The 24,454-nt window shown below is 42.5% G+C and overlaps 1 protein-coding gene across 1 annotated transcript in view; it reads right to left on the minus strand.

Moving 5' to 3' along the window:
* Positions 1 to 11,803, minus strand: part of LOC115390013 (F-box only protein 41-like) — a 33,943-nt gene extending 22,140 nt beyond the window's left edge. The window contains exons 1-2 of the mRNA XM_030093665.1: positions 11,108 to 11,803; positions 10,395 to 10,624 (exon numbers count right to left, since the gene is read on the minus strand). Of these exons, the coding sequence (XP_029949525.1) occupies positions 10,395 to 10,624; positions 11,108 to 11,656 (779 nt within the window). The 5' untranslated portion in view covers positions 11,657 to 11,803. The remainder of the gene's footprint in view (positions 1 to 10,394; positions 10,625 to 11,107) is intronic.
* Positions 11,804 to 24,454: the final 12,651 nt, after the last annotated feature.

Below are 24,454 nucleotides of genomic sequence, written 5' to 3' on the forward strand. Positions count from 1 at the left end.
TGCCACGTCTACGATGAATAAAGTCTAAAGTGGTTTGCATTTCATTGCGACGGAAGTATTAAATTATTGAGGAACGGAAATGCAGTGCAGTGTAGAAACAGTATCTTCTACTCCAACACTGAAGGATCCAGGAGATGCAAACCTCCAATTTTTTGAATAATGTTCTAATGGCCAGCAGTTACAAGCACGCATTGCAATCAGGGATGATTTAGACATAATTTGTGCATCCTAATATCTAATATGTACTGTCTTCACTAGCATGCATTGAAAGAATATCTGCAGTACAGTGATAACACCTGCTTTCCTGACAGACAGGCCAGGCTGCAGCGAGTGTGTGATCGGCTGTGGTGAATATCTGGCCTTGGCTGCGGCGGGATTTACGAGCAGCGCTGCCCATTGTCAGTATCAGATGAGGGAAATTGACATGTGTTGTCCTTGAGGATGGGTGAGGAGATCTGATGAGGAAGTAGCACGCAGGATCTGAGGCCGGTCTTTCAAAGGACATGTTTCTCCTTTCCTCTCATTTTGTTTGGACTGACATGAAAGGTTGAAATGACTGCTGGATATTATTCAGATAAAAGATGGATGGATGGATAAGAAAGTAGCACAGCAGAGAATAAAGAACCTCTAAATTTATTTGGAGTGCAGTGACCGGAAATCAGATACTGAGAAGAGTCTGTTCTTTCTTTTTCTAATTAGTTAAGATGAATCAGGGGTTCTATGTGGAGTTTGCATGTTTTCCCTGTGCAGGTTCTACATCTTTCCAGAATCGAAAGTCACGCTTGTTTGCTTCAGAGGCAACTTTGAACTGCCTTTAAGTCGGAGTGTGCGTGGGTGACTGCCTTTCCCTCTGTGTGTTTGCCGTGTGATGAACCTGTCCAGGGCGTCCTCTGCCTTTCACTCAGTGTCAGCTGGGATCGGCTCCTGCTCCAAACCTCTGCTCAGCTGGAAGTTACTCAACACAAAAACTAGACACAGCAGGTTAGTATAGCTGAGTATACTGATGGATTTTCACCATTTGCAAAGGATTAAAGTAATCTTTCGATAAAAAAAAACAACATATTTTTTCTACATTGTGAACTCGCCGATTTTTAAATGGCTCGTCAGTGATTCAGTGAAACAATAAGTGATGTTGAACTGATTTCCTCTGTTCTGTTATCCTTTTCAACCTTCCATCCAGCATGTGAAGACAGACTCATTCCCTCCATTTAGAAAAAGGCAGCATAATGAGTTACTTTCTTTTCATCTACCGGAAATGTTCGGCCTCGTCACCTTGCTGCCGGGTGACTCAGCCATCTGTGATTTCTACAGGAGGTCAGATTTTGAGACAACTGGTCAACACACAATGAAATTTTTGTATCCCACCACTGATCTGAGCAGAAGATGGGATGAGTCGTTTGCATGTCTTTCATCAGCTCCTTCCTCTCATCCTTTCTTACATGTCTGTCTCACATCTCCATCTCCACTCCTCGCCCTCCATGTTCTCCACACATCTTTATTTCCTGCGTGTTTGTGGGTAATGCATACAAATGTGTGACATTATGTCATGACGACACAATGTAGCCCACTGAATGTGTCTCACCAGAAAACACACGGCTTGATCCAGGTGTCAAAACAGAATGACACACAAGCAGCTGTCCTTTGTTGAAGCGGCGGAGGCTTGTATTCACACGACCGTCTTGTCTTCCTCATCCATTCTGTCCAGTCAATCATCCCTGCTCTTAAATATTAATGAGGCATAATTTGGAATTAATGGACAGAGATGATGACAACTGTGAAAGGAGGCTGACCGGGGATTATAATTAAGATTTAAACGCAATCCTTCAGAAGATCATGCCTCATTATTCGTGCCTGTTACAGCTGGATGTCTTTGCTATACGGCACTATTTGCTATTTCAGTTACGCACTGGAGAAAATCAAACAATACTATCCATTACTTCTTGGTGTAATCACGGTGGATATCTGCTGAGAACTAGACTATTTGATTCAATCAAACACAAAATCCTAATTTCAAGTCCTAATTATTTCTACATGTTTGTTTTGGGCACAACTACTCTCTCTTAACATTTACAGTTTCAGCTCAGCTATTTTCAGTTATATATTGCATTGATTAAAATATAGACGTCCCATGTAAATGGAAATAAAAAAAAAATCATTTTTTAACACTAATAAACCTCAAGTATATTGAGACTGAGAGGGAGTACCATCTGCTGTGACCAGTTTGAGTTTGTGGGTAGTAAAGAGAGAAAAGAACAACAGATAGCAAAATAACAACAATAATAAGAACAAAAATGAACACTGTGCAGAGTGATCAGGAAAATCAGCCTCAGAGTCATAAATATAAACACTTAACAAACGTAGGCAGAGATATGATATAAAAAGAAGGAAGATGTGCAAAAAGGCTCACACACATGACCGAGAAGACCATCATCCGCCCGGACTCCCCTCAGAAGAACATCCCTCTTCAGTCGCTCCTCTCATCAAGGCCGTCACATGTTTGACCTGCTGTCCTCGAGCAGGAGCTCAGCCAGAAAAAGCATCACTCTCCCCCGAGGACAAAAGGATGTGAAATATACAACAATCTACAATTCGACTTCCCAATACAATGATCATTCTATTCACTTCATGGCAACATCGCTACAATAATTTTGCTTTGGCTGCATGTTTATGTCTTGATCTTTGGTTTTAATAATAATTTATTGTGTTCACAGATCTGACCCGGACAGGTCGCTTGCCTATGACAGCACGGACGTACACGCACACAAAACTATTACTGAACCCCCTCCCTGTCCCATTCTTTTGCTTTGTTTAGGCAGATAAATGAATTCTGCTGAAATCACTTCTAAGTCAGCTCTGAGTGAGACTCATTCATTATAATTCAGTCTCTGAGCCCTACTCAGACTGACTCTGTATTCTGATAAAGCTGCTTTGGTTTGAGCAGACTTCGCTCTAGACCACCACAGTCCTCCACAACACTCAAGCCTCAAAGTGAAGGAGAGTCCAGAGACGAAGTTTCCTCCCTCTTTGAGACAAGTGTCAAGCATTTTTGATTCCTCCACTTCTTTCTGCCACTGTCTCCTGCCTCCGATATGCATTCTCTCTTCTCCCCGCCTCCTTTCTCCATCAGGTAGGCCTTTTGGGGGGCTTCTTTCACCTCTGCATGCAGTTTCCCTTCATCAAACTGGAGCTTACTTTCACATACCGAACTGACAAAGAAGCACGATCGTTCACGTTCAGCCTCTTCTGTTTTATTCCGGATCCATCGTCTGCAGTATGAAGTATCCGGCTTCGGATTTTAAATCATTATGTTCTCCATCCAGTCACTAACTGTACCAGATCGGTAATGTACAGATGGCTCCAGGGCTTTTTTTTTTTTTTTTTTTTACTTTTAAAACAGCTGGTGGAAAATTTAAGTGTGAGTGTTCTGAACAAAGCTTTCACACAGAAATTATTTCTGGAAACAGGAGCACTTATTCATCAGTGATTTCCTCAATGTTACCAAATGTTTCACCTGAGAGTGAGGTGAGAAGGAAACACAGATTTTTTTTCTTTTTTTTTTCTTTTCTTAACGATGCCTAAAACCCAACAACCTGCAAGCATGGAGGTGTGAAAATGGCGGCCTGCCTCCCCGGCTCCCCTCGTGACCGGCTAAAAGCGGGAGCGTGTCTGTCACCTTGAGGCGTCATCCTGGAGGTGTGTGTCTCACTGCGAGAGCGAGGTGAGCTTGTCTTGAAATTAGGATTGACAACAGGAAGCAGCCACATCCCCATCTCCCTCCCGTCATCTGTCAGAGCGCTGCTGCCTTCCGCTTCCGCATGACTGCTGCTATACCAACGCAGCGTGTGTTTTCTTTCCCCCGAATCTCCCCCATCCGTCACGTTTTCTATGCTTCGGCTAAAAAGCCTGTTTTTCTTTGCACCCTTGCTGCTGACTCTCGTCTGTCCGATTGTCTTCCTTTCCCATCAGGACTTGAGGAGTGAGATTCTGAGTGGTTTGGCCGGCAGGCAGTCTGCTGCTGCACAGGGAGGAACAGACAGGAGGGGCTTTCCTGTGTGGGGTCCGTCATGCGCCGCCTCCTCGTGGGACATTTGTGTCTGTCTCCAGTCAAACGATACTCTGATACAGCTGAATAATTAATCACGACAAATTACAGATGCTTTGAAATTAAGCTGCCAATACACAATTGACCTGGTTTCGCTTGCACACAAAACCAGCTCGACAATACTTCTGTTGAACAGATAGCTGTGTGCTCTAGTGATGGCGAACTCGATTCCCCTTTACCGATTCAAGGTTTTATGAATCGCTCATCAAAGTGAACCTGGTATCTCCGGCATTTGAGCACATCTGACTTGAAGAACACCATAAAAAAAGTTTTTTTTAAGGTTTTTAAAATGTATTTTATTAAGAATCAAACAGATTTTTTTGGATTTTATAACTTCTTAGATAGCTTCAAAATTGTTCAGTTGATGGAGGGGAAAAGGACTGAGGACCTTCCAAAAGAGCAAGGAGAGTGTCTGAGCAGGGAAAATAAGGCACGAGATGGCGCTCACCACTGAAAACATTTCCCCTACACTGAATGAAAGATGAGCACTTCAAACGGAAATTCGACAGGAAAGATTTAACAATTTTTGAAAGTGAACAAAGTAGTCTAGAGAGGATAAACAAAAATATCATATGAATTCAGATACTACCAAGAAAAATCTGAAACTATAATTTTTGAAGCAAAAACACTGTGTTATAAATAATAAATCTGCTACATTACGGGCATTTAAATTAAGAAAAGAAGAAATGGAGAGAGTGATCCATAAAATCAAAGATCCTACAACAGAACATAAAATCCAACAAAAACGCCACTGTTTTTGATTATTATAAAAATCTCTGCACTTTAAAACAACCCAAACACACAAAATGGATAGAGAGATTGATTCCTTCCTTAATTCTCTCAATCTTACTAAATGTCTGATCCACTATAGAACCAGAGAAGGCTACATCACGACTCAAAGCAAACAAATCTCCAGGAGCAGATGGACTCACAGCTGAGTGGTATAAAACTTTCAAAGAATCGTTCGCTTGTTTCCATGATACAGGATGACAAAGTGTATCCAGACCCAAACCTGCTCCGTGTCTCCACAGCAGAGACGAGGGTTAAAACGTTAAAGGCGAGACGAGGTTATTGCAGCATTATCGAAGGAAGCGACGGCCGGTGAGTCGATCAAACCAAGGCTATAAACTCTTTGCCTTAATTTTAGCTCAGAGACCTGAGATCATTCTTCCAGACATCGTTCAACTGCAGCCAGGTAGAATTTATCAGACTGAGGCAGGGTGAAGACAATATCAGCGCACTTTACATGTAATCAATCATATATAAAAGGACAATATTGAAGCCGTCACATTAGGTTAAGATGCTGATTATGTATTTTTAGAGCTGTATTTGTTCCACACTCTGATTTTCCTCCTCAACTGCTTCTTGCTTACAAAGAAAAAAAAAAAATTAGTTCCTGGTAAACTAAAGTCGGAATAAAATCAGTGGAACCTTTTAAAATTCCAAACACTGCAAAAGACACTCAGACACGTTTCAGCCAATGAGTTGCTTCATGTCAGTTTAACTTCTGCTGAGTCGTCAGTTCTGCTGCACATTCACCGCCTGTGATGCTCTTTTTCCACCTCAGACCTGTTCTGTATTTTAGAGTCTGAATGAGCGCACTGTTTGAGCGCCAGCTCCTCCTCCAAGAGGCAGACACACTAGAAGTGTGTGTGTGTGTGTGTGTGTGTGTGTGTGTGTGTGTGAGTGTGTGTGTGTGTGGCCACAGCTTCTCCCTCCCTGACATGACAGAGTGGGATTAAATAAAATAAAAAAAAACAAACTTCTTTCTGCTTGCAGTGGAACACTGTTTCCACCCCTTGTTTTAAATTTAGATGTTGATACCACAAGGCTATAAAACAATCGATATACAACATATGTTCATCCAAAGTAACACATGTGAGTCACAAGTGGACAACTGAGTTCAGATAAACTCTAATGTTGATGGTTGCATGATGGAGCTTAAATTTATAATTATCATGAGATCAACATGAGCAGTAATCATTATATACGGAATACTGACTGAACTGTGATAAATTGTGAATTCATACTCTGCCAATTTACAATGAAGGAAAAGTGAGATTCATCATGACTGATTCACAGAAGTTGTGTGAATAACTCTTTTTAAAAAAAGGGTCAGTTAGCAGCCTTGACTATTTCGTACCTGATGATCACTGAGCAAAGGCGAAAAGCATAATAAAATTCAGGAAAAACTAATTAAAAGAACTAAGTTGACAAACTGTTCTGCTTCTAAACTGCCGTGAGTAGGAAATGAGAAAACAAAAAAGAAATAACGTCAGTAAAAGCTGGTGTGAATGAAGGGCAAAAGAAAGAGCAATGTTATTTGGAATTCAATTCATCTTCAATTCAGCTTTATTTATAAGGAGCCAATTACAACACAGTCATTTCTCGACACTTAGGAATTAAATAAAAAGCCAATAACATTATCTCCCTGTTTGTATTTAACATGAATGGGCTCATTATTGTGATACTCAACAATACTGCCTGTTCTTCTAACATCAGGCCACCTCATAATCTCCCATAAATCAACAACATAACTGACCTCAACTTTAAAGCGATACTTCAACATTTTGGCAAATTGGCCCGTTTAGCGCAATTCATTAGTCATTTCGAACAGTATACTTACTTTTTTTGTGAGGGCGAGCTGTTGTTTATTCAGAGGTGAGTCGGGGAAGGTTTTCAGGACGGACACAATGGAAGTGGATGGTATTTTGGTTCCCCCTCGTCAAACTCATCAAATACACAATCCAACAACCCCAAAACACTTTGGTGGGCAAATTATAATCCGCACATTCACTACGCTGTGAAGTATTAATGCAAAATTACGAGATTGAGTTGTTGATGCGAAGATTGCTAAGACGGAACTACTTGTCTGGGCGTAGTGATTTCGAAAGAAAAAGTAGTTCCCAGTATTTGCTTCAGTGTCGTAACACTACAATATTTTTTGTTGGTGTTCCACAGCGTAGTGAATGTGCGGATTATAATTTGCCCACCAAAGTGTTTTGGGGTTGTTGGATTGTGTATTTGATGAGTTTGACGAGGGGGAACCAAAATACCATCCACTTCCATTGTGTCCGTCCCGAAAACCTTCCCCGACTCACTTCTGAATAAACAACAGCTCGCCCTCACAAAAAAAGTAAGTATGCTGTTCGAAATGACTAATGAATTGCGCTAAACGGGCCAATTTGCCAAAATGTTGAAGTATCGCTTTAATTTCAGTTTTTCTTTATGGTTCAGAAACTTTCCAGACTGAATGATAGTCTTTTCAAAAATTCTAAAGTCTGCTGAGAAATGCTGAAAATGTAACCAAAATCTAATATTTCTTTCAGAACTGTTTGACTGCCTCGAACATCCAAACATCGTCTCAACACTGTCTGATCTGAGACTAAAGTCTAGGGTCAAAGTTGATCAATCACTTAAAAGACATCACCCAGTTTTCCTTTATGCATTTCACAATAAGAAGATTAATCCAGGAAATTATTTTGGCCAATTTTCACAGACCCGCTTCGTGACCCATCGACCCCTCTGACCCTCAAACCGTGGAGCAAATCCTGGTCATCAGCAGGGCTCAGCGTGAGGACACACACTTCACAGACAGGAACAGCGTTTTATTTTCTTTACAATATCCGATATCTTCATCGGATGAGGCAAATGACGGCAGCACATGCTGATGTATTCATATGTATTCATTTAATTCCCTGGTGTTTAGGAGACACCAAAAGCATTTAGAAATACATGAAAATATACCTCTCTCTCTCTCTCTCTCTCTCTCTGTATGTGTATATAAATATATATTGTATATAATATATAAATATATATTGTAGCGACCGCGGGGGTCGCTGGGGGCGCTACAGGGCCGCTGCCCAGTGGGCTGTGTTGTGCCGCAAGGCACCCTGGGAAACGGGACTGAGTTCGGGGGCCGTTCCGGGCCATTTGTGTGTGTTTTGTGGTTTATTTGTGTCTCCCTTCATTATGGTTGTGTTTTGCTTATTGTTATGTGCTGTTTGTGCCCTTTTATTTTCATCATGTGTCGGACCGTGGGCCAGAGGGGTTGCTTGGGGAGTGACGTGGGGCCTACGGGCCGCCATGATGTTGTCTCGGTGTTGGTGTGTCATGTTCCCTTGCTTGGTTGTTTTAACTATAAAGCTTTGGTTGAGCAATAGAGCAGACCTCGCCTCATCTTCTTGCCTGCAAGTCGCCGCTCGAACGCCACAATAAATATATATATATATATACACACACACACATATATGTATACACACAGCAGTGTGTTTGTTTCATTAAAGGTTTTTCAGTCTCTGACTTATTATTGACATTCAAGCCTCATAAGTAAACCCAGGAGAAGCAATTAAAAATGTGAAGTTGATCAAAAGACGAGACATTCCTGACGGTCAACGGTTCATGAGGACACACGTCAATATCTTAAACAGAGAACCTACAAAACCAACAAAGAACCTACATTTGTGGTTTGAACAGCTTTTTTAATGTCAGTTTTATTGATTCATATATTAGTTGGTTTAATAAAAATAATACATGAAAAATATTTCTGAAATATGTTCAGGCTCTTCATTCAACATACTGAGTCTTTGAGTTTTTATGTTTTCAGAGACTCTTTGACAACATGGAATCTGTTCAAAGTTAAATAACAAGACGGCGAAGGTGTGAACAAATTTGAGAGATATAATGGAAGCGAGAGCATTATCTTTATTTATTGCATTTCATTTTCACATTGAGTTTCCCTCACCTAAAGCTATTTTTTAATTTCACCCTAAGGTTGTCAGACGGTCTGTCTGCGGAGCGCACAATTGAACATCCCGGGATTAATTTTAATAAAAGTCCCTGAAAATCAGAGAAATAAATCCTGTTTTTTTCTTTTTTAACTCCCTCTTTGTGCCACGCTGTGGGACCACTCCAAATCGTGTTCGACTTGCTTCACAAATGCTGCGATTTACATCCAAGTCCTCTGTCTATTTACAGCAGCTTCACTTTGGACTGTGTGGCGGCGTGGCAGCTTGACAGCGGGCCTGGCAGGATGCTGTGAGAACAACGAGACGTCTCTGCTGCCGGCCCAGCTGCTCCCTCGGAGCGGCCGACCCGCCCTGGAGGACGCCGCTGCACGGCGACGGCAGCGGGAACAGATGTAAACCACATCTGCTGACTGAGGATTACACCGTCAGCGGAGAGGTGGAGGTGAAGTAGAGGAGGAACGATAATGTGCTTTAGATGAAGAGCCAGATCGGGCAGCCAGCACGTAGTCACAAGTTGAACGAGCTCCAGAAACGTCCTCGCCAAACACTCTCCAGCATCAGAGCTGGGCAACTGTCTCAGACCTACGTTTTTCTAAAAAATCCAATCCTGACATTCAGACTCTTCTCTCCGCTCTGACGGTTTGAACTACTCTCTCGCGGCTCCTCATTTCAGACAAAACTATTTCTGTCGTCTTTCTTTGCAAGCAAGCAAGTAAAACTGCTGTGAAGGTCTTCGAACAGAGCTGGTCTGACAATATTCACAGTGATCCGCTCTTCCATTTGAATTTCAACATTCAACTGGTGAAAGCTCTTTCATTTCACCAGGAATTAGTCCTCAGTGGCTGTTTGGTTTGTGGCCATGAACTGAGAAATTCTTCATATAATGACCCTCAGTCTCATCTTTTTATTATGTTTTATGTTTCATTAAGTGCATCACGCACAAACAAAACAATGAGGATCACTTCTTGCTTCGAAATGATTTTAAGATGTGAATCTGAGGCGTCCCTTTCCAACAACCATCCCCAGACTGGACTCATCAGCTGCTGAAAGCCGGTTTGACACATTACCGGGTCGCCTCTCGTCTCCATTCACAAAGCTGAAATATTTGTTTGCTCTGTGAGGTTTTTTTTGAAAACAAGTCCTGCTTTTTTCAATGAACTGACTGAGTCGAAATTTCATCTGTCAACAAAATTAGTCCTGAGGACTCATTCTTAAGCCAGTTGTAAATACAGCATCATTCATCTCAGCAACTGTAAACCAAGCAGCGGTATTAAAGAAGATAAAAGAAGTATGACAGCCTTTTCTTGTAGTTATTTATCAGATGACCCAACCACCTCTGAAAACCCAGACAAGCACAGGGTGAACATGCAAATTCCACAAGAAAATCCTCAGGACTCAGATTCATGCGATCACAGTGCTCACCACTACATCACCATGCGGCTCCCGAGACTGTTTTCACTTCGCATTCAATCAACCGAACTCCGTCACGTAACATTAAATCTGCTGCACGTCTCAAGCTTAACGGACAAGAGCATCTCACTTACTGCTGCTTGTGGTTCAGCTCGGCCTCCTTGTTCACCAGATCCTGCTTGAGGTTTGCTAGCATTTCCACAGAGACGTCCACCTGCCGAGACAGCTCCGTGGCCTTGTCCTCCAGGTCTTGCTTCTCCTGGCTCAGCCGCTCGCTCTCCTGCTTGGCCCGCTCCAGCTCAGAGCTCTTCCTCTCCAACTCAGCCTGAAGACGGCCGACACGGGCCGCAATTTTCTGTTCCACCTACAAAGCGACGGCAATCATGAGCTAAATAACACGACATGCACAAGAGGCCGTTCATTACGGAACAGTAAATAACACATCAATCAACAGAACTTTTTTTTTCCTGTTTCCTGTAAGATAATGACTTTTTTTTTTTCAATGTAGAAGCCTGATTACAAACGTGACCAGTGACTTTATATATCAACCCTATAAATTCAGAGTAATCAGGAACATGATGGCGGAAGGTGAAATGAAATCTCAAAAATATAACTCAATTGGCTTTAAATCAAGAATCATGTTATTCAAGTGATTATTTCATTATTCTTCACTACAGACCTTCAAAAACATGCCTGATTACATTCTTTCTGAGCTCCTTGTGAGCAACATTTCAGCTTATGTCCATCATAGATCTGACTGAGTGACTGACTGGTCAGAATCAGTAAACTCGGTAACTTTCCCACTCTAAAGTCCACATATTTTTTTAATTGCAGTGAGCCTATTTACCTCCTCAGACAGTTTCTCCAGCCGCTCGTCCAGCTCCAACCTCTCGAACGCCCGCGCCTTCAATCTGGCCAGGCCTTCCTCGTAGGCTGCCTCCACTGCACTGGCGGCCACGTTCGCTGCCACGGCTACGGCCGTGCCGGGGTTTCCGTGAGGACCCGGGTCTGCGGACGTCATGGCTTTCTTCATGAAGATCTCCCCCAGGGGAAACTCCACATTCGGGATGTACCGAGCCGCGGTGTTGGAGTTGGCCGGGGTCAGACTCAGGTCATCGGCACAAGGAAGCTCGCGGCAGGGGAAGCGGCGCTCCTTCAGAGCTGAGGGCCGGAGAGGCTCAAAGGGGTCGTTATTGTTGGCCGGCGTGAGGAGAGCCCCCTCGGCCACTAGAGGCAGCAGAGCGGCGGCGTCGCACACACTGTTGGACTTGGACAGGACGTAGAGGGTCTCGTACGTGTGGTTGTACTCCAGGTGAGCGCGCAGTGACGACAGGCTTCGGAAGCGCTTGTGCTCCCCGCAGCGAGGACAGCGGTATGGAAGGTCCAGAGAGGCCATTCCGTGCAATAACTGCCGGGGGAGAGGAGGGGGCGCTCACGCAGCACGACGGCGGCGCCAGTGTGGGGGCGCAGAGGGCGAGCACCCGACGGATCCTCCCATGGCGAGGAGGGGATGGCTAGGGCAGGTCAGCAGGAGCGAGAGGTCCCCCGTGCAGCGGAGAGGCAACGCCAGTCACATGACCACACTGGGCGGCAGCATTGTTTCACTTCATCGCCGTGGCGCCCGGGCCAAGGGTCCTGGAAAGACGGAAACAGCAAAGGTTAGCTTCGAAGGTTTTTTGACATTTGAAAAACTGAAAAAAAAAAAAGTTTTAATTCCTGAAATCCAATTTCACTTCATTAAAAATGACAATTATGTCTTGCAATACAACTGCAAACCACAAGATGGTGTATTGAGTCGCTCAAAGAGGCAACAGAGGAAAAAAACTTCACACATTGAAACAATATAAGTTAATAAGGTTGCTGCACAGTGGCGTCTTCTCTCTATGTTTACACTGCTGTATACTGCTTTCATATGAGCGTGAGGCTCCCTGTCTTCATATACAAAGGTCATACAAGCTTATTGCTCCACCCTAATTTGGTCTGCACTTTGGTTCAGAACTAGCCAGGGAGAAATCACCCTCAAAAAGCTCTAAGTGGTGTTTAATAAAGCCTGCTGTGAAATGTTATCAATCCTCTCAGTGTTAATTTAATTTGTGGCATATTTAATGTAGCTTTTTGAGTGTTTGATTGATAGTCACAAGTGTTTAAAGGTGAGCGCCTTTTGTCTGTTTGTCTGTTGATATTTTTCAGCGATAGTGTTTCCAGTGAATACCGTTACTGTGAATGTCAAAATGTTGAAAATAACATTTTTTTAAACAATATTTTCTCAGTTCTCATCAGTTTGCATTAGGAAACAGCATGTAAGCATTACTGTGAGCGAGAAACCTGAAGTGTGCAGAACATGGGTATACTGCAACACATTCGAGATGCACGTCAACTTTCGAAAAAAAAAAAAAACCCAAAACAATTTGATTGCGAGTCAAATTGCAATCGCAGTATCTGTTTGAAAAATCAGAAGCTTTTTCAAACTGCTCACGCCAAGCACATACCGAAAGAAATCAAGAGCCAAAAAGTGCCTCTAAAACATGAAGTTTGCAGATTGTTTTGACAAAAAAAGCAGCAACAACAAACAAATCAAAAAACATAGAACTAAACAGGCTAAAACAAAATACGCTAAAGCCAGTGATATAACTGAAACGTAATCCATTCATCTTCTAAACCAGCCCATTCAGTTCACTGCTGCACCGCACAAACGTGTGAAGACTAGAGAGCAAACATAACAGAGTTCTTAAAAATACAATAAGAAAATCCAAAAATTACAGACAAGTCTATTAACGTGCATCTTAAAAAGTGATTTAAAAAACGGAAAGGCAACCTCAACTTTCAGTTTTCACCCAAAAAACTTGCCAAAACAAAAGTCCTGGAACTTCCTAAAGTATTGTCCAACACAACAGCTTTGCTCTCTTTGTTTGAGTTAAAAATAAAAGAATCTAAATTTACTCTCAGTGAATGAGCCGAGTTGTAAACAAAGCCAGCGACAAACCAGGTCCAGCTACCATCCAGCAGCGAAAATGAAATTATTCATGACATTCTCATGTATATTTGCAAAAAGTGATTTATGGCTTCAATCATTACCTACATATTTTATTATTTTGCTCATTACAAAACTGAACAAAAGCATTTATGAAGAAAACAACAGAATCTAACAGAGCAGAATAGAAATACTTCATCAATTCCTCGGGGAGTTTCTTGTAATATACGCTGATCCACATAGAGTAAGTCAAACAGACTTGAGAATAGAAGATATTAGGTGAACATATTACGGCAAATGAATGCAGTTCACACCAATAAATATTCTTTAAATCACTCAATGACGACAGGGAGCTCAGTTGTACTCATGTCTTCACTGCTGAAGTCTCTCACAGAGCAGAGACCGCAGCCTCGTCTACCTCCACTCTCTGAGCAGGATTAACGAGCTGCAAGTTTAGTGGTCAAGAAATACGAAACCTTTACTATGCTTAGGGTTAAAAAGCAAACTCCCACGCAGCACCCTGAAGTACTCAGAGGAAGATGTGGGGAGGAGTAGAGAAAATGGAAATGGATCCATTAGTGAGAGTGCTTGTTAGTGGCAGCGTCCTTTTCCTGGCTCGAGTCGAAGGGGTCAGACTGGATAATGTTAAGTCCTTTACAAAGGGATCTGGTAACGCACCCCAAGAAAGAAGAAGTGCTGTCTTTTATCTGAGTGAGATACTCAACATGCTGCCTTTTGCTGTGCCTAAATTTTTACCTTGGGAGATTACTGTGGGGCAGTGGAGGCCGAGAGCAGAGAGGCCGATTGCAAATTTGCAGGTTTGATCCCCACGGCTGACCGGTCATAATAATCATAAGTGTCATAAAGAATGATTAGCTGGTTAAAAACATGCATGTAAAAATTAACAAATCATTTGAATAAATTGCTTTCTTTGAGGCTAGAAGAAGATGTTAAAGATCCATAATTACATGTGAGAAAACAACACACTACATTGCGTTTTCTTTCATCAACTCTTTTTAACAACACAGTGAAATAAAAATGCAGCATTTCACAGCCTGTATTGATTACCCTGTGCCATGTTCCCTACAGATCCATTTTCTCATCAAGCCGGTCTCAGGCACTCATGCACCGACAGTGAATACCTGAGCCAGATAGATGCTTGAGCCCTGAATACACAGGGAAAGTGTCATGGTGTTCCTGAAGCAAAACCCTTTACTGTAAAGCAGAAACAACATGTGGCATCTCAAGAAAAGGCTTAAAGCTCCTGAATATTCTGCAGGCGCTATGCAGGTATTGTGTATTATTTTATTCAGCTCAGAACTTCATTCGAACTTCGAGGTATCCTATTATTAACAAACTGAACCCACACTGATGTATGACGTCACATTATTGCAAAGTTAATTTTTTGGTTTGTTTTTAATCAACCTCACTGGCAGTAGTCAAAAGATCAAACTTGCAGACCTTCCACAAACAATAAGTCCACACGGTGTGAGTAACTACTGCAGCTGATGCAGGCTGTATTTCATTATGGGCCATTTGTAGTCTTACAGCTGAGGAGAGACTGGAGCTTGAACCAGAACAGACTCTCGGAGTTCGTCCCTCTCCCAGAACTATCAGCAGCCGTTATTAATGAGCGGAGCGGTAGTCACCGCGGGTGTAATCACAAATCGCAGATGCAGACTGTTCCTCACAGTGGGCTCACGTGCTGGAAATCCCCAGAAGTCACAGAGACTGTTATTAGACGTCTGGTGAGGCTGGATCGGGGAGTGTACTGGCAAGTCGTGCCCACTTATTAAAGAAAGAGGATTTTACAGACAGTCACTACGCCGCAGACAGCAGGCATTCCCATCTGCTTGAAATTACTCAGTGAGGCATTGAAATAGCCAGGAAATAGAAGGAAGTGAGGCTGTTCGGTGGCCACATGTCACATCCTGCCACTGAGGCTCCACCGAAACATTCCTGAGGACTGCTCCTAATACTTTAGTGAGAGGGACCCGGGCTTCGAGGCATGGAAGTACAGAAAACTCGAGAAAACAGAAAGAGAAATAGAATAAAAATGCAGCGCTTCGTTTGATCTGAGAGCGCAATTAAAAATATCTGACAACCATTTTAAATCGGTCTTCTCCTTCTGTCGTAATCAGTACCAACCATAAGTCATCAGTCCTACAAGAGCAGTGATCTAATCTGCCTCCCCACCATTCAGAGTTTCCCTCTGACGCCCAGCCGATAGACTGTGTGACCGCACAGTCATCGGCTCTACAAGTGATGATATAAGACTGAAAAGAGCAGAGGAAAACGCTCAGTGAGTCATTCTTTATCCTGCACAGATCACGTGCACGCCGCTAAAATCTCATCATTTGTGCACCAGTACTGCTTCTACATGCAAACATACCAAAGCCCTACTCTACAGCTATCCCCCAGTGTTTTTACAATATTAAACACAGATACAAACATTACTGCTGTTTCAGGAAAAAAAAAACTGGACTCATAATAAACCATAATCTGATAACTTGTAGTTTTTTTTTTAAGTTTTCTAGAGTAATGTGATTATCTGGAGCTTCAGTGTTTTTCAAATAATGTCCAATCTTCCAAAGGCACTTTTCTTGGAAACAATTACCATCTAATTTTCATTGTTTTCCGAACCCATACAAGTTTCCAGACAGTCAGACGAGGCAATAAAATCAGTCTCTGTCTGACCTACAAGAAACGGAGCGAGAGCTTCAGATTGACTGCGGTCCTGTGCAGCAAGGTCATGAGAGAAATTGATGTTATCTGGGCTAAATGGCTCTTTATCTATTGCTGTTTACATCGAGGCAGCAGCCTGAAATCAAGGGTGGGAGTGTCGGGGGGGCGGCGTTTAAAGCAATGGCATGTCAGCGCTTCTACAGTCTGGTCTCATCACAACACCACCAGTTTCTGACATAAGGTTGGAGGTCAGCTGTGGAAAGATTTAAAAGGGACAAAAATATGTATTTATATTAGACATCAGTAATAGGAGCTCTTCTGATTTAGGAAAACTGGACCTGAGTTACTTTACTTACTACAAAATAAGAGTGAGCAGGTGTGTAGGAAAGTAGGTTTTGTGTTGCTCTAAAATATCTCCATTTTTCTTTTTATGGTCATGTTGCTTTCGTGTTGCTCTCACACACTCACACACTCCCTGAGCTGCCAGCACTTAGTGGGTCAGACTCATTAAGTTCAGCTGAAGTTAGATCGGTTCATTCGGGGACTGAGCGCCTTTGCCTGGTGGCGTCACGGTTTTGGTGAATGTGAGTGTGTGTGTGTGTGTGTGTGTGTGAACGCAGCAATAACAGAAGGATAATCAACAAAAGTAATATTATTTTTTTTAAATTTCAACAATCCAAACATTTTCCACCAGGCAGTTTGGGACCAATATACACACTGTTGAATCTCTAGAGCTCGTCTGTGAGGACACACACGAGCATAACACAATTCACAAATTTTCACTGATGGTGGCAGCAACGTCTCGAGAAGTACAGCAAAGCGCGAACACAGGCAGCACCTTCAGAATGACAGTAATCTGCGTGTGGGCGAGAGGCACACGGTAAAGAGCTGCGAAAATCACTGCAGAAATGCACTCCATTTCCCATCTGATTACGTACACCAACAAGCGCTAATCAAGAATGAATAGGCACTAAATAATGCTTTTTACACATACATATATTCATATCTGGCTGATATGTACTTGGTAGCATTACTAATGTACTTAATGTAAATTTTATGTTTAGGTTTAACGCTCACAGGTGCTGTCACACAGCGAGAAACTCTTCCATCAATAAAGTCAATATAAACAGGTCTCTCAAGCAGCTCTTATCAATTCAAGTTCGAGTTTCACAGTAATATTGGAAATTCCAGGTTTATTTGAATACCGATGAGTACTGAGTACTGAATAATTCCTCCTGTGTCCCTTTAGATTATACTTATATATATTTTCTTGAATTACATCGCCCTCTCATTACTACAGACAATACAGCTGTAACAAAGGCTGTGAGCAGGAGCGACGGCGTTTTTTAATCAAGTACGTGTATATTTGCAGAGTTTTTCTCATCAGGGTAAAGGTTTTTTTCTTAAATGATAACAATGCTTTTGATATTATAATATTAATTTGACAATAGAAGAAAATGTTCTTCTATAATAATAATATTATTATTAATATTAATAATGAATGTATGAATTGAAACCCTCGGGCTTTCCATGTGAATGTTTATGCTGAATCTGGATTGTGCGGCTTATGGTTGATGGAGATGAAAAATCACACACTGGTATAAAATAAACTTAATAAGGTATTCAAGTTCATGACGCTTTTCATTATGATCCAAATTAACTATAAAGGTTGTTTTTTTTCCGCCTGAAGCACTTGGCAACCAATAGAAAGTTAAATTATGAAAATATGCTTTTTTGAGGTATTGCAAACGTGCTATTATTGGTTATTAGATGGGCTGACAGGGAGAAAAAAAAATCATATCAGTGCATCTCTTATGTGTAGGTGAGACAACTCAGGCAGCTTGCAGCACAATCCTTAAACTCTGCACCACATGAATAAAACATTAGCTGGCTCCAAAGCAACAGCGATAACATGGCAGATGAGGACTCGGCTCCGAAGGATGAACACCAAATGCTCTAACTGGACTGACTTTGTTAATAGTTTAATGACATGAATCATCACTGGAGAGCAAAGTGACACTCAGTTTGACAGTCTTTGTTCAGCAGAGCTCCATCGCACAGTCAGGTGAGATCTATTCTCGTGTGCCTGTGCTCTCTGATAAAGATTTGTTTTGCTGGGAGGTGTGAGGAGGGGAGTTACTCAGGGTGCATCACAGTCATCACGCCAGTCCTCTGCAAAGCTTCACCCAAAGACGCTGCAGCAGTGAACTCCTCAGCCAGATAGCGGCTCGCCACAGTACAGAATACCAGAGGTGGCGAGCTTTGATGAGAGGTGTGACACGAGGCTCATCCCACGCTTGAACAACGGCACGGTTATCCCTGCTGGCTTTCTTCATGTAGAAGATAAGACCCTCCCACCGTCACTTCATGACTTTACCATGATTAACCTTAATGTCCAAGCAAACTGACAACACCATGACAAAATGAGTACAGCTCCCTCTGCAAGGAAAACAAGAGTATCAAGCACTTTCAACCCCAAAGAGAGCCCAGATTCAGATAGGAAGTGACATGAATAAGAAGCCTTCAGAGCTCTCACATGTTCCCCGGACAGGCGATCGTACGGCACACAGACTTCTTCAGAGGTGAGGGTTCCCTCCGCTCTCTGGGCTACATATCCGTGTCAAAGTGTGTTAGCCCTGAGTAAGCCACGGGACTCCAATGGCATGACAGTCACACAGCCTCGGGCCTCTCACCTGACAGCAGAGGGCAAACCGAAGAACTCACAATGGAGGAAATTCACTACATCCACTATTGTGCTGACAGACACTCTTTTGAAGACAGTCCATCACTGTGTGAAGGTATTACTCCTTTTGAACATGTGATATTATAAACTCAAAATCATCCGGAAACATGTTTTTTTATATATATATATATATATGTATTCCAGATTGAGACTGTCAAATACAAATTTTACTTTTCCCAATAGTTTATTCTACATCACTTTAAACATGTAGCCATACATGTACATTCCTTTGTGAAAACAGTTCACATAGAGCTCAGGTCATTTATAATACTTTCATCTGAAAAAGTTTGAGGTGACACTCTGCTTGGAAGCAGGATTAACCACAGCAGCTCAACCTTCCTGTAGAAGTTATGGCACGCCGCCTGGCCTTGTCAGTTGGTCCTTCTTCATGAAAAGAACTGAAGTATAACCCATGACTGCAGCTCTGCTCAACTTCACCAAGAGTTATCTAAAGTTTCTGCTTAGTGTTTGCTGTCAGGTCTGCAGCTTCACTCCTCTGATCCAGGCCTATCGCTCAAATGGCAGACAGCTGTCTTCAGCAATATGAAGAACTGCAAAAGAAGAAAATTACTGTAAGGCCTGTTTGCCTGTTTGTCAACAGGAGCAGCTACCAAGACAGCACAAGGATCAATTTAGCAACCAGAGACAGAGAGAGACAGAACTGACTTCAAACCAAAACTCGTTCTAATTCAAAACCATGTTCAAGAGCCACCGAATGACCAGAAACACCTGTTATTACACTTTTAATGAGTGAATCCTTAGACATGATGAAAAAGTTTTGAGGGTGTGTGAAATAACTTAAAGTTTCACCTTCAAGGATCCAGAAGCACAATACTTAATGTAAAAAGGCATCTGATAGATGGAAACCCATCAAAAGCAGGATGCACTCAAATCCAGCTGCTCCGTTTGATTTAATACTGTTAAAGTATGCAGAAATTCCAGCTGAGCACCACTTTTATATCACATAGAATTGAGGCTTTGCCAAGATTATTCCCTAAAGCACCAACCAGCTGCAGGTAGCATCACTATCTGATGATTATTTCAGTTAATATTTTCCCAATAACAACAAAGTCATATTCGCAGACTCATAAAGGTTCCCTTCGGTCCTCAGATATTTAGAAGGGAACGCAGTTGTGCTCCATCATCCTGAAACATCAAGCTGCTGCCATGTGTAACACACTGACCTCTGTGAAAGGCATCACACAATGTAATCACTAAATTATATGATATTCCCAGTCACAAAAGTTGATATCTGTCATTTAGCCATTTCTTTGATGATACAAGGACAAAAGAAGACACTATGCAAAAGCCTGTTGGTACATCTGTAGCCACTGAAGCAGCCTAAATATTCAATGACTAACCAGAATCCAAATGCAGAAAGAAAGCTAAAACTACATGGTTACAAAGATCACAGAGGGTCTGCGGTCCTTAAAGGTGGTCTGAGAGGAACTAAATGTGATTCAGCACTACAGGATGGATCAACCTCAGCCTTTATGGTGAGGGATTTCGGGCAGATTGCCAATATCTCGTCCAGTTGGTAATCGGGTCTGAAGCTTGAGATGATTATCGCTGGGCTAAAGGAAAACAAAGCCTTAAAGAAATATAAAGTGATGGACGGACCCATTCTCCCACTCACCACTGTCTCCTATTGATCCATACTGTTTTCCACTGATACAATTACATTTTATCTGGCAATACATACCAGGAGAAGGTTGTTAAACACACTAACAACACAGGCTCCCCGCTGCAATCTTCTGTGGGCAAACCCATATATATTTATTGTATGGATTTAGTATTGAGCACATAAGAGAACTGCAGGCCTGCTAATGTGTCTTGCAGTGTGTTTGGCCAGCATTATCGAAGCCATTGCTGCCTTTGCAAACAGAAGTGCTTATTCAATTGTTCCTCCTACAAAGGAGCGCTCCAGTATCAAACCACAGCACTTTTAAGGGTCTCATATCTTCTGAGAACACAAGTGGGCTTTGCAAAGTAGTTTTAGACATGAACATTGTTGCAAAAGGTGCACAGCTTCTGCAGAGAACGTTTGAGTGAAATGATGCAGAAAATGGCCTTTATGATTTCTGGTCACATATTGACAGTCTCTAAAGTTCTTGTATGTTTATTAATTCTCAGCCTGCACTGGCATAATATTCAAGTTTTAAGTTATTAGATTTAACATTTCCTACTCCCACAGGGGTGAAACAGGGTGCTGATGAACAGGGATGAACAATAACGTGTGTGAGCTTTGAGAACACACCATTATCTGATGATTTGGAAACCTTAAAACACCGCGGACCTGATAAATATCGCAAGATAATAATTTCCTCATTAGTGTCAGTATCTCTTCGCACTGTCTTTGGCAATCACAAGCTGTCCGAAAAGTTTAAAAGCCCCAGGCCGCAGTCATGAGCCTGATCCTTGATCTCAGGGTGATGGTTGGATGAACATGATTAACAGGCAGGCGCAACAATAACAGAACAGCCGGGAGATTCCTGAGCCAGCTGTGCAGAAACAGGCTTGTTTTAAATGAAGTGAATGCTCAGAGCAAGTCATAAATTAATAATTAGTTATTAAAAACAAGTTGGCATCAATGAAAAATATACACATTATGCAGACAAGTGTGGGAAAAGTACTCCACAATGAAAGACAAATGATATATATTGTCCAATGAGAATAGTTTATATGTTTGCAATTGCCATCATATCCCATTAAAACATACTGTTGAGAATAATGCTGATATAAATCCTTAAAGTATTTTTTAACTCGTTGTCATTATACTGCTGTACTATAGAACAAAGTTACATAATAAGAAACTGCATATTAATGCTGCATGACTTAACTTATGCAACAAGTAAAGTTGTGAGCAGCTCCATTATCACAGAAATGTGGATGAAATCTGGATTTTTCCTTTGCCACATGAGCTTTTTCACATAATTTTAACTGCTCCACTGAGGATCTTCACAATGTTTTAGCGAAATAGTCCGGACTGAGATTGCCAGGGTGGTTTGTTGGAGAAGCAGTTGTCCCTGAGCCTGCTCCAGAGTCCCAAACAGTGCTGGAGAAGCTCACTGTCCACCTGTCCATGACTGTATTTTACCTAGAGAGCCATCCACCTTCTGGATCTGCCCTGTCCACGTTCTGTTAGCATTACAAAAGCTCATCACTAGGCAAAAGGTAGGGTAAACCCAGGACAGGCACAAGACCAACACAAGATTATATAAAACTCTAAAGCTCTAAGGCTAAAAAGCACCAATTAACTAGTATATTGTGGGTGAGAGAAAGCCAGAGACAAAACCCACACAAGCACAGAGAAAAGATGCAAAATTCACATTAACAGACCCCAAAATCTGAGTACTCCTGCTATGAAGCAATAGAATTAACCACTGCACGCCCATGGCCATATCCATGCAGGTGACAAAAACAAACAAGACTGATAACTTCAAATATGTTTTGGTCAAAAGGTTTAAAAAATGTGGAGGGGATACATTTTCAAAAAACTGAAAAGGAGAGACCTGTCAGAAAACCAGTTGTTTAAGTTATGACAAATAGCAAAAATATCTACTTTTACAGCAGAGAAACATTTCAGAGCATTTATTCCTAATCTGCTTTCATTGTATTTTGTGGTATTTTGTCAAAATCGAGAACAATGTTATTGCAGATACACTCTGAAGTATAACAACTTACCCATGAACAGACTAAACCCGACTATGTATCTCTCAAAAGTTTCTGGCACACCTCAGCGTGTCTATGGCACTGAACCCTCGTCCTATTAACCCCTGCTGAATGAATCCTGAAATATTAAGAGGGTGTTCAAACTTGCTCCATATGTGGCAAGCATCGAAACATCAATATCATGTAAACACCTGCAGGGGGGCCTCAGTGTGAGCAAAGATTACACTATACTGTGCATGAAGTGAATCCCAACAGCTTCTATTCTGTGTCTCCATAACAGGCCAGTTTACAAACTAGATAGATAGATAGATAGATAGATAGATAGATAGATAGATAGATAGATAGATAGATAGATAGATAGATAGATGCATGATTACTTGCATGACTGCTACAAACTGCAGGTATGCAATCACAAAATCTGAACAAAACTGCGTGACCTGGGATCTGCATGCAGTGTATACATGCATGTTGCATGTGGCTGCAGTGCATGCCTTCAAAAACTTCAGTTAACCACCAAACCTGTCTGTTTTCTATTTGAGTAATGCTGTCGCTATCTCTAATGTCTTCCTTTCTCAAGCATGACTGCTCCAACTTCTGTCACTCCTGATTCACAGCAACACAGCAGCACAGATGTTAGGGTCCACTGACTGTGAGCTCTCTCATGCACTGTAGTCAAATGACAGTTTACCAAACTCCAGCAGCCTGGCAGTGAGGAGCTTGTGCAGCCGGGAACCTACCAGGAGAGTTTGAGGAGCCTCGTGGGAATATTCTGATTAGAGTGTGAATATTACAAAGTCAAGACTTCATCTGACACATTTTTTTTCCCTCCCAAAATCAAGAGTGTGCTCAGAGGGACATGCAAATTTCTTCTGTGGATACTTAAAGCTGACATTCAAATGCACTGAGAAGTGATGCAGCCTATGTGCACGCTCAGTAAACACATGTAACGTGCACGCGCCACACAACATGTAAATATTTCCCAATACAGTAAAAAGCGGGTCAAGTCCCCTCACTTCCAGGCCGAAAAGGCCAGTCAAAGTCCCCTCAGTGCCGGCGACGTGACAGTAAACATTGGCACATCCAGCGTTAAAGAGAAAATCAACGCTCTCCATATCTGCACTGCACATGGATCCATCTCAGGCGGTATCAGGTGGGTGTGGACGAGCAGCATCACCGGATAGCACCGCGCGGCGATGGACGCCACCGGAACGACCCAAACGCACCGCACGGGCCTGGTCTCTGCTTCATTCACGCCGACGGCGGCAGCAGCTGTGCCCTCTCAGAGGAAAGGGCGACAGCCTGGCGCGAGCCCCGCTTTTCTCCCGCTTTTCACAGCGGCGCCGCGCGGCTCCGGAGCCGGACCGGACTCCCCGACGCCGCACAAAACCGACCGGAGCACGGCGGCGTCAATGGAGCAGGCAGCTGCAAACATGCACTCAACACACCCACACCCCGACACGGAATGTGATCGCAGGAGAGAGATTTTTTTTTTTTTTAAGACAGAAACACTCACCTCGTAATCTTCTTCCCATTTTCTTTTTTTTTTCCGCTCCAGCCCTCAGTGACGTCACAGCCCTCTCTGCAGCAGAGAGCAGCAGCAGGCCTGCAGAGGACGAGCAGGAGGAGCACGAGGAGGAGGAGGAGGAGGAGGAGAGAGGCAGATGAGACACGCGCTCTGAAAGAGAGAGAGAGGGAGAGCAGAATCACAGAAAAATACCCTCCATCCTCTGATCAGTCAGAGCACACCTGTGCTAGCTGTACTCGTACTGTAGGCTGTGCAGAAAGGACTGATTACACCTTGTCCAGCAGCTCCACGAGAGACAGATAATCCCGCAGGCTCACACTGCATCTCATCCTGCTGATGCAATTTGGGCCTACCCACTGCCTGTGTGCTTGGTGAATCAATTAACGTCAAAAAATGTTGTGAAACATTTTTCCTTGAGTCATAGGTGTTTTTTTATATTGTTTTGCATCTTATCACAATCCAGCAAACACATTTCACAGTTAATGTGAAGTCTTGAGCCAAAAGAAGGAGGAAAAGAAGAATCTTGCAGCTCAGCTACATGCTGCATGTGGGTGATTGTGTTGTAGCTGTAAAGCACTGTGGCCGATTAGCATGATCT

The sequence above is a fragment of the Salarias fasciatus genome, chromosome 6, assembly GCF_902148845.1.
Source record: "Salarias fasciatus chromosome 6, fSalaFa1.1, whole genome shotgun sequence".
Lineage (NCBI taxonomy): Eukaryota > Metazoa > Chordata > Actinopteri > Blenniiformes > Blenniidae > Salarias > Salarias fasciatus.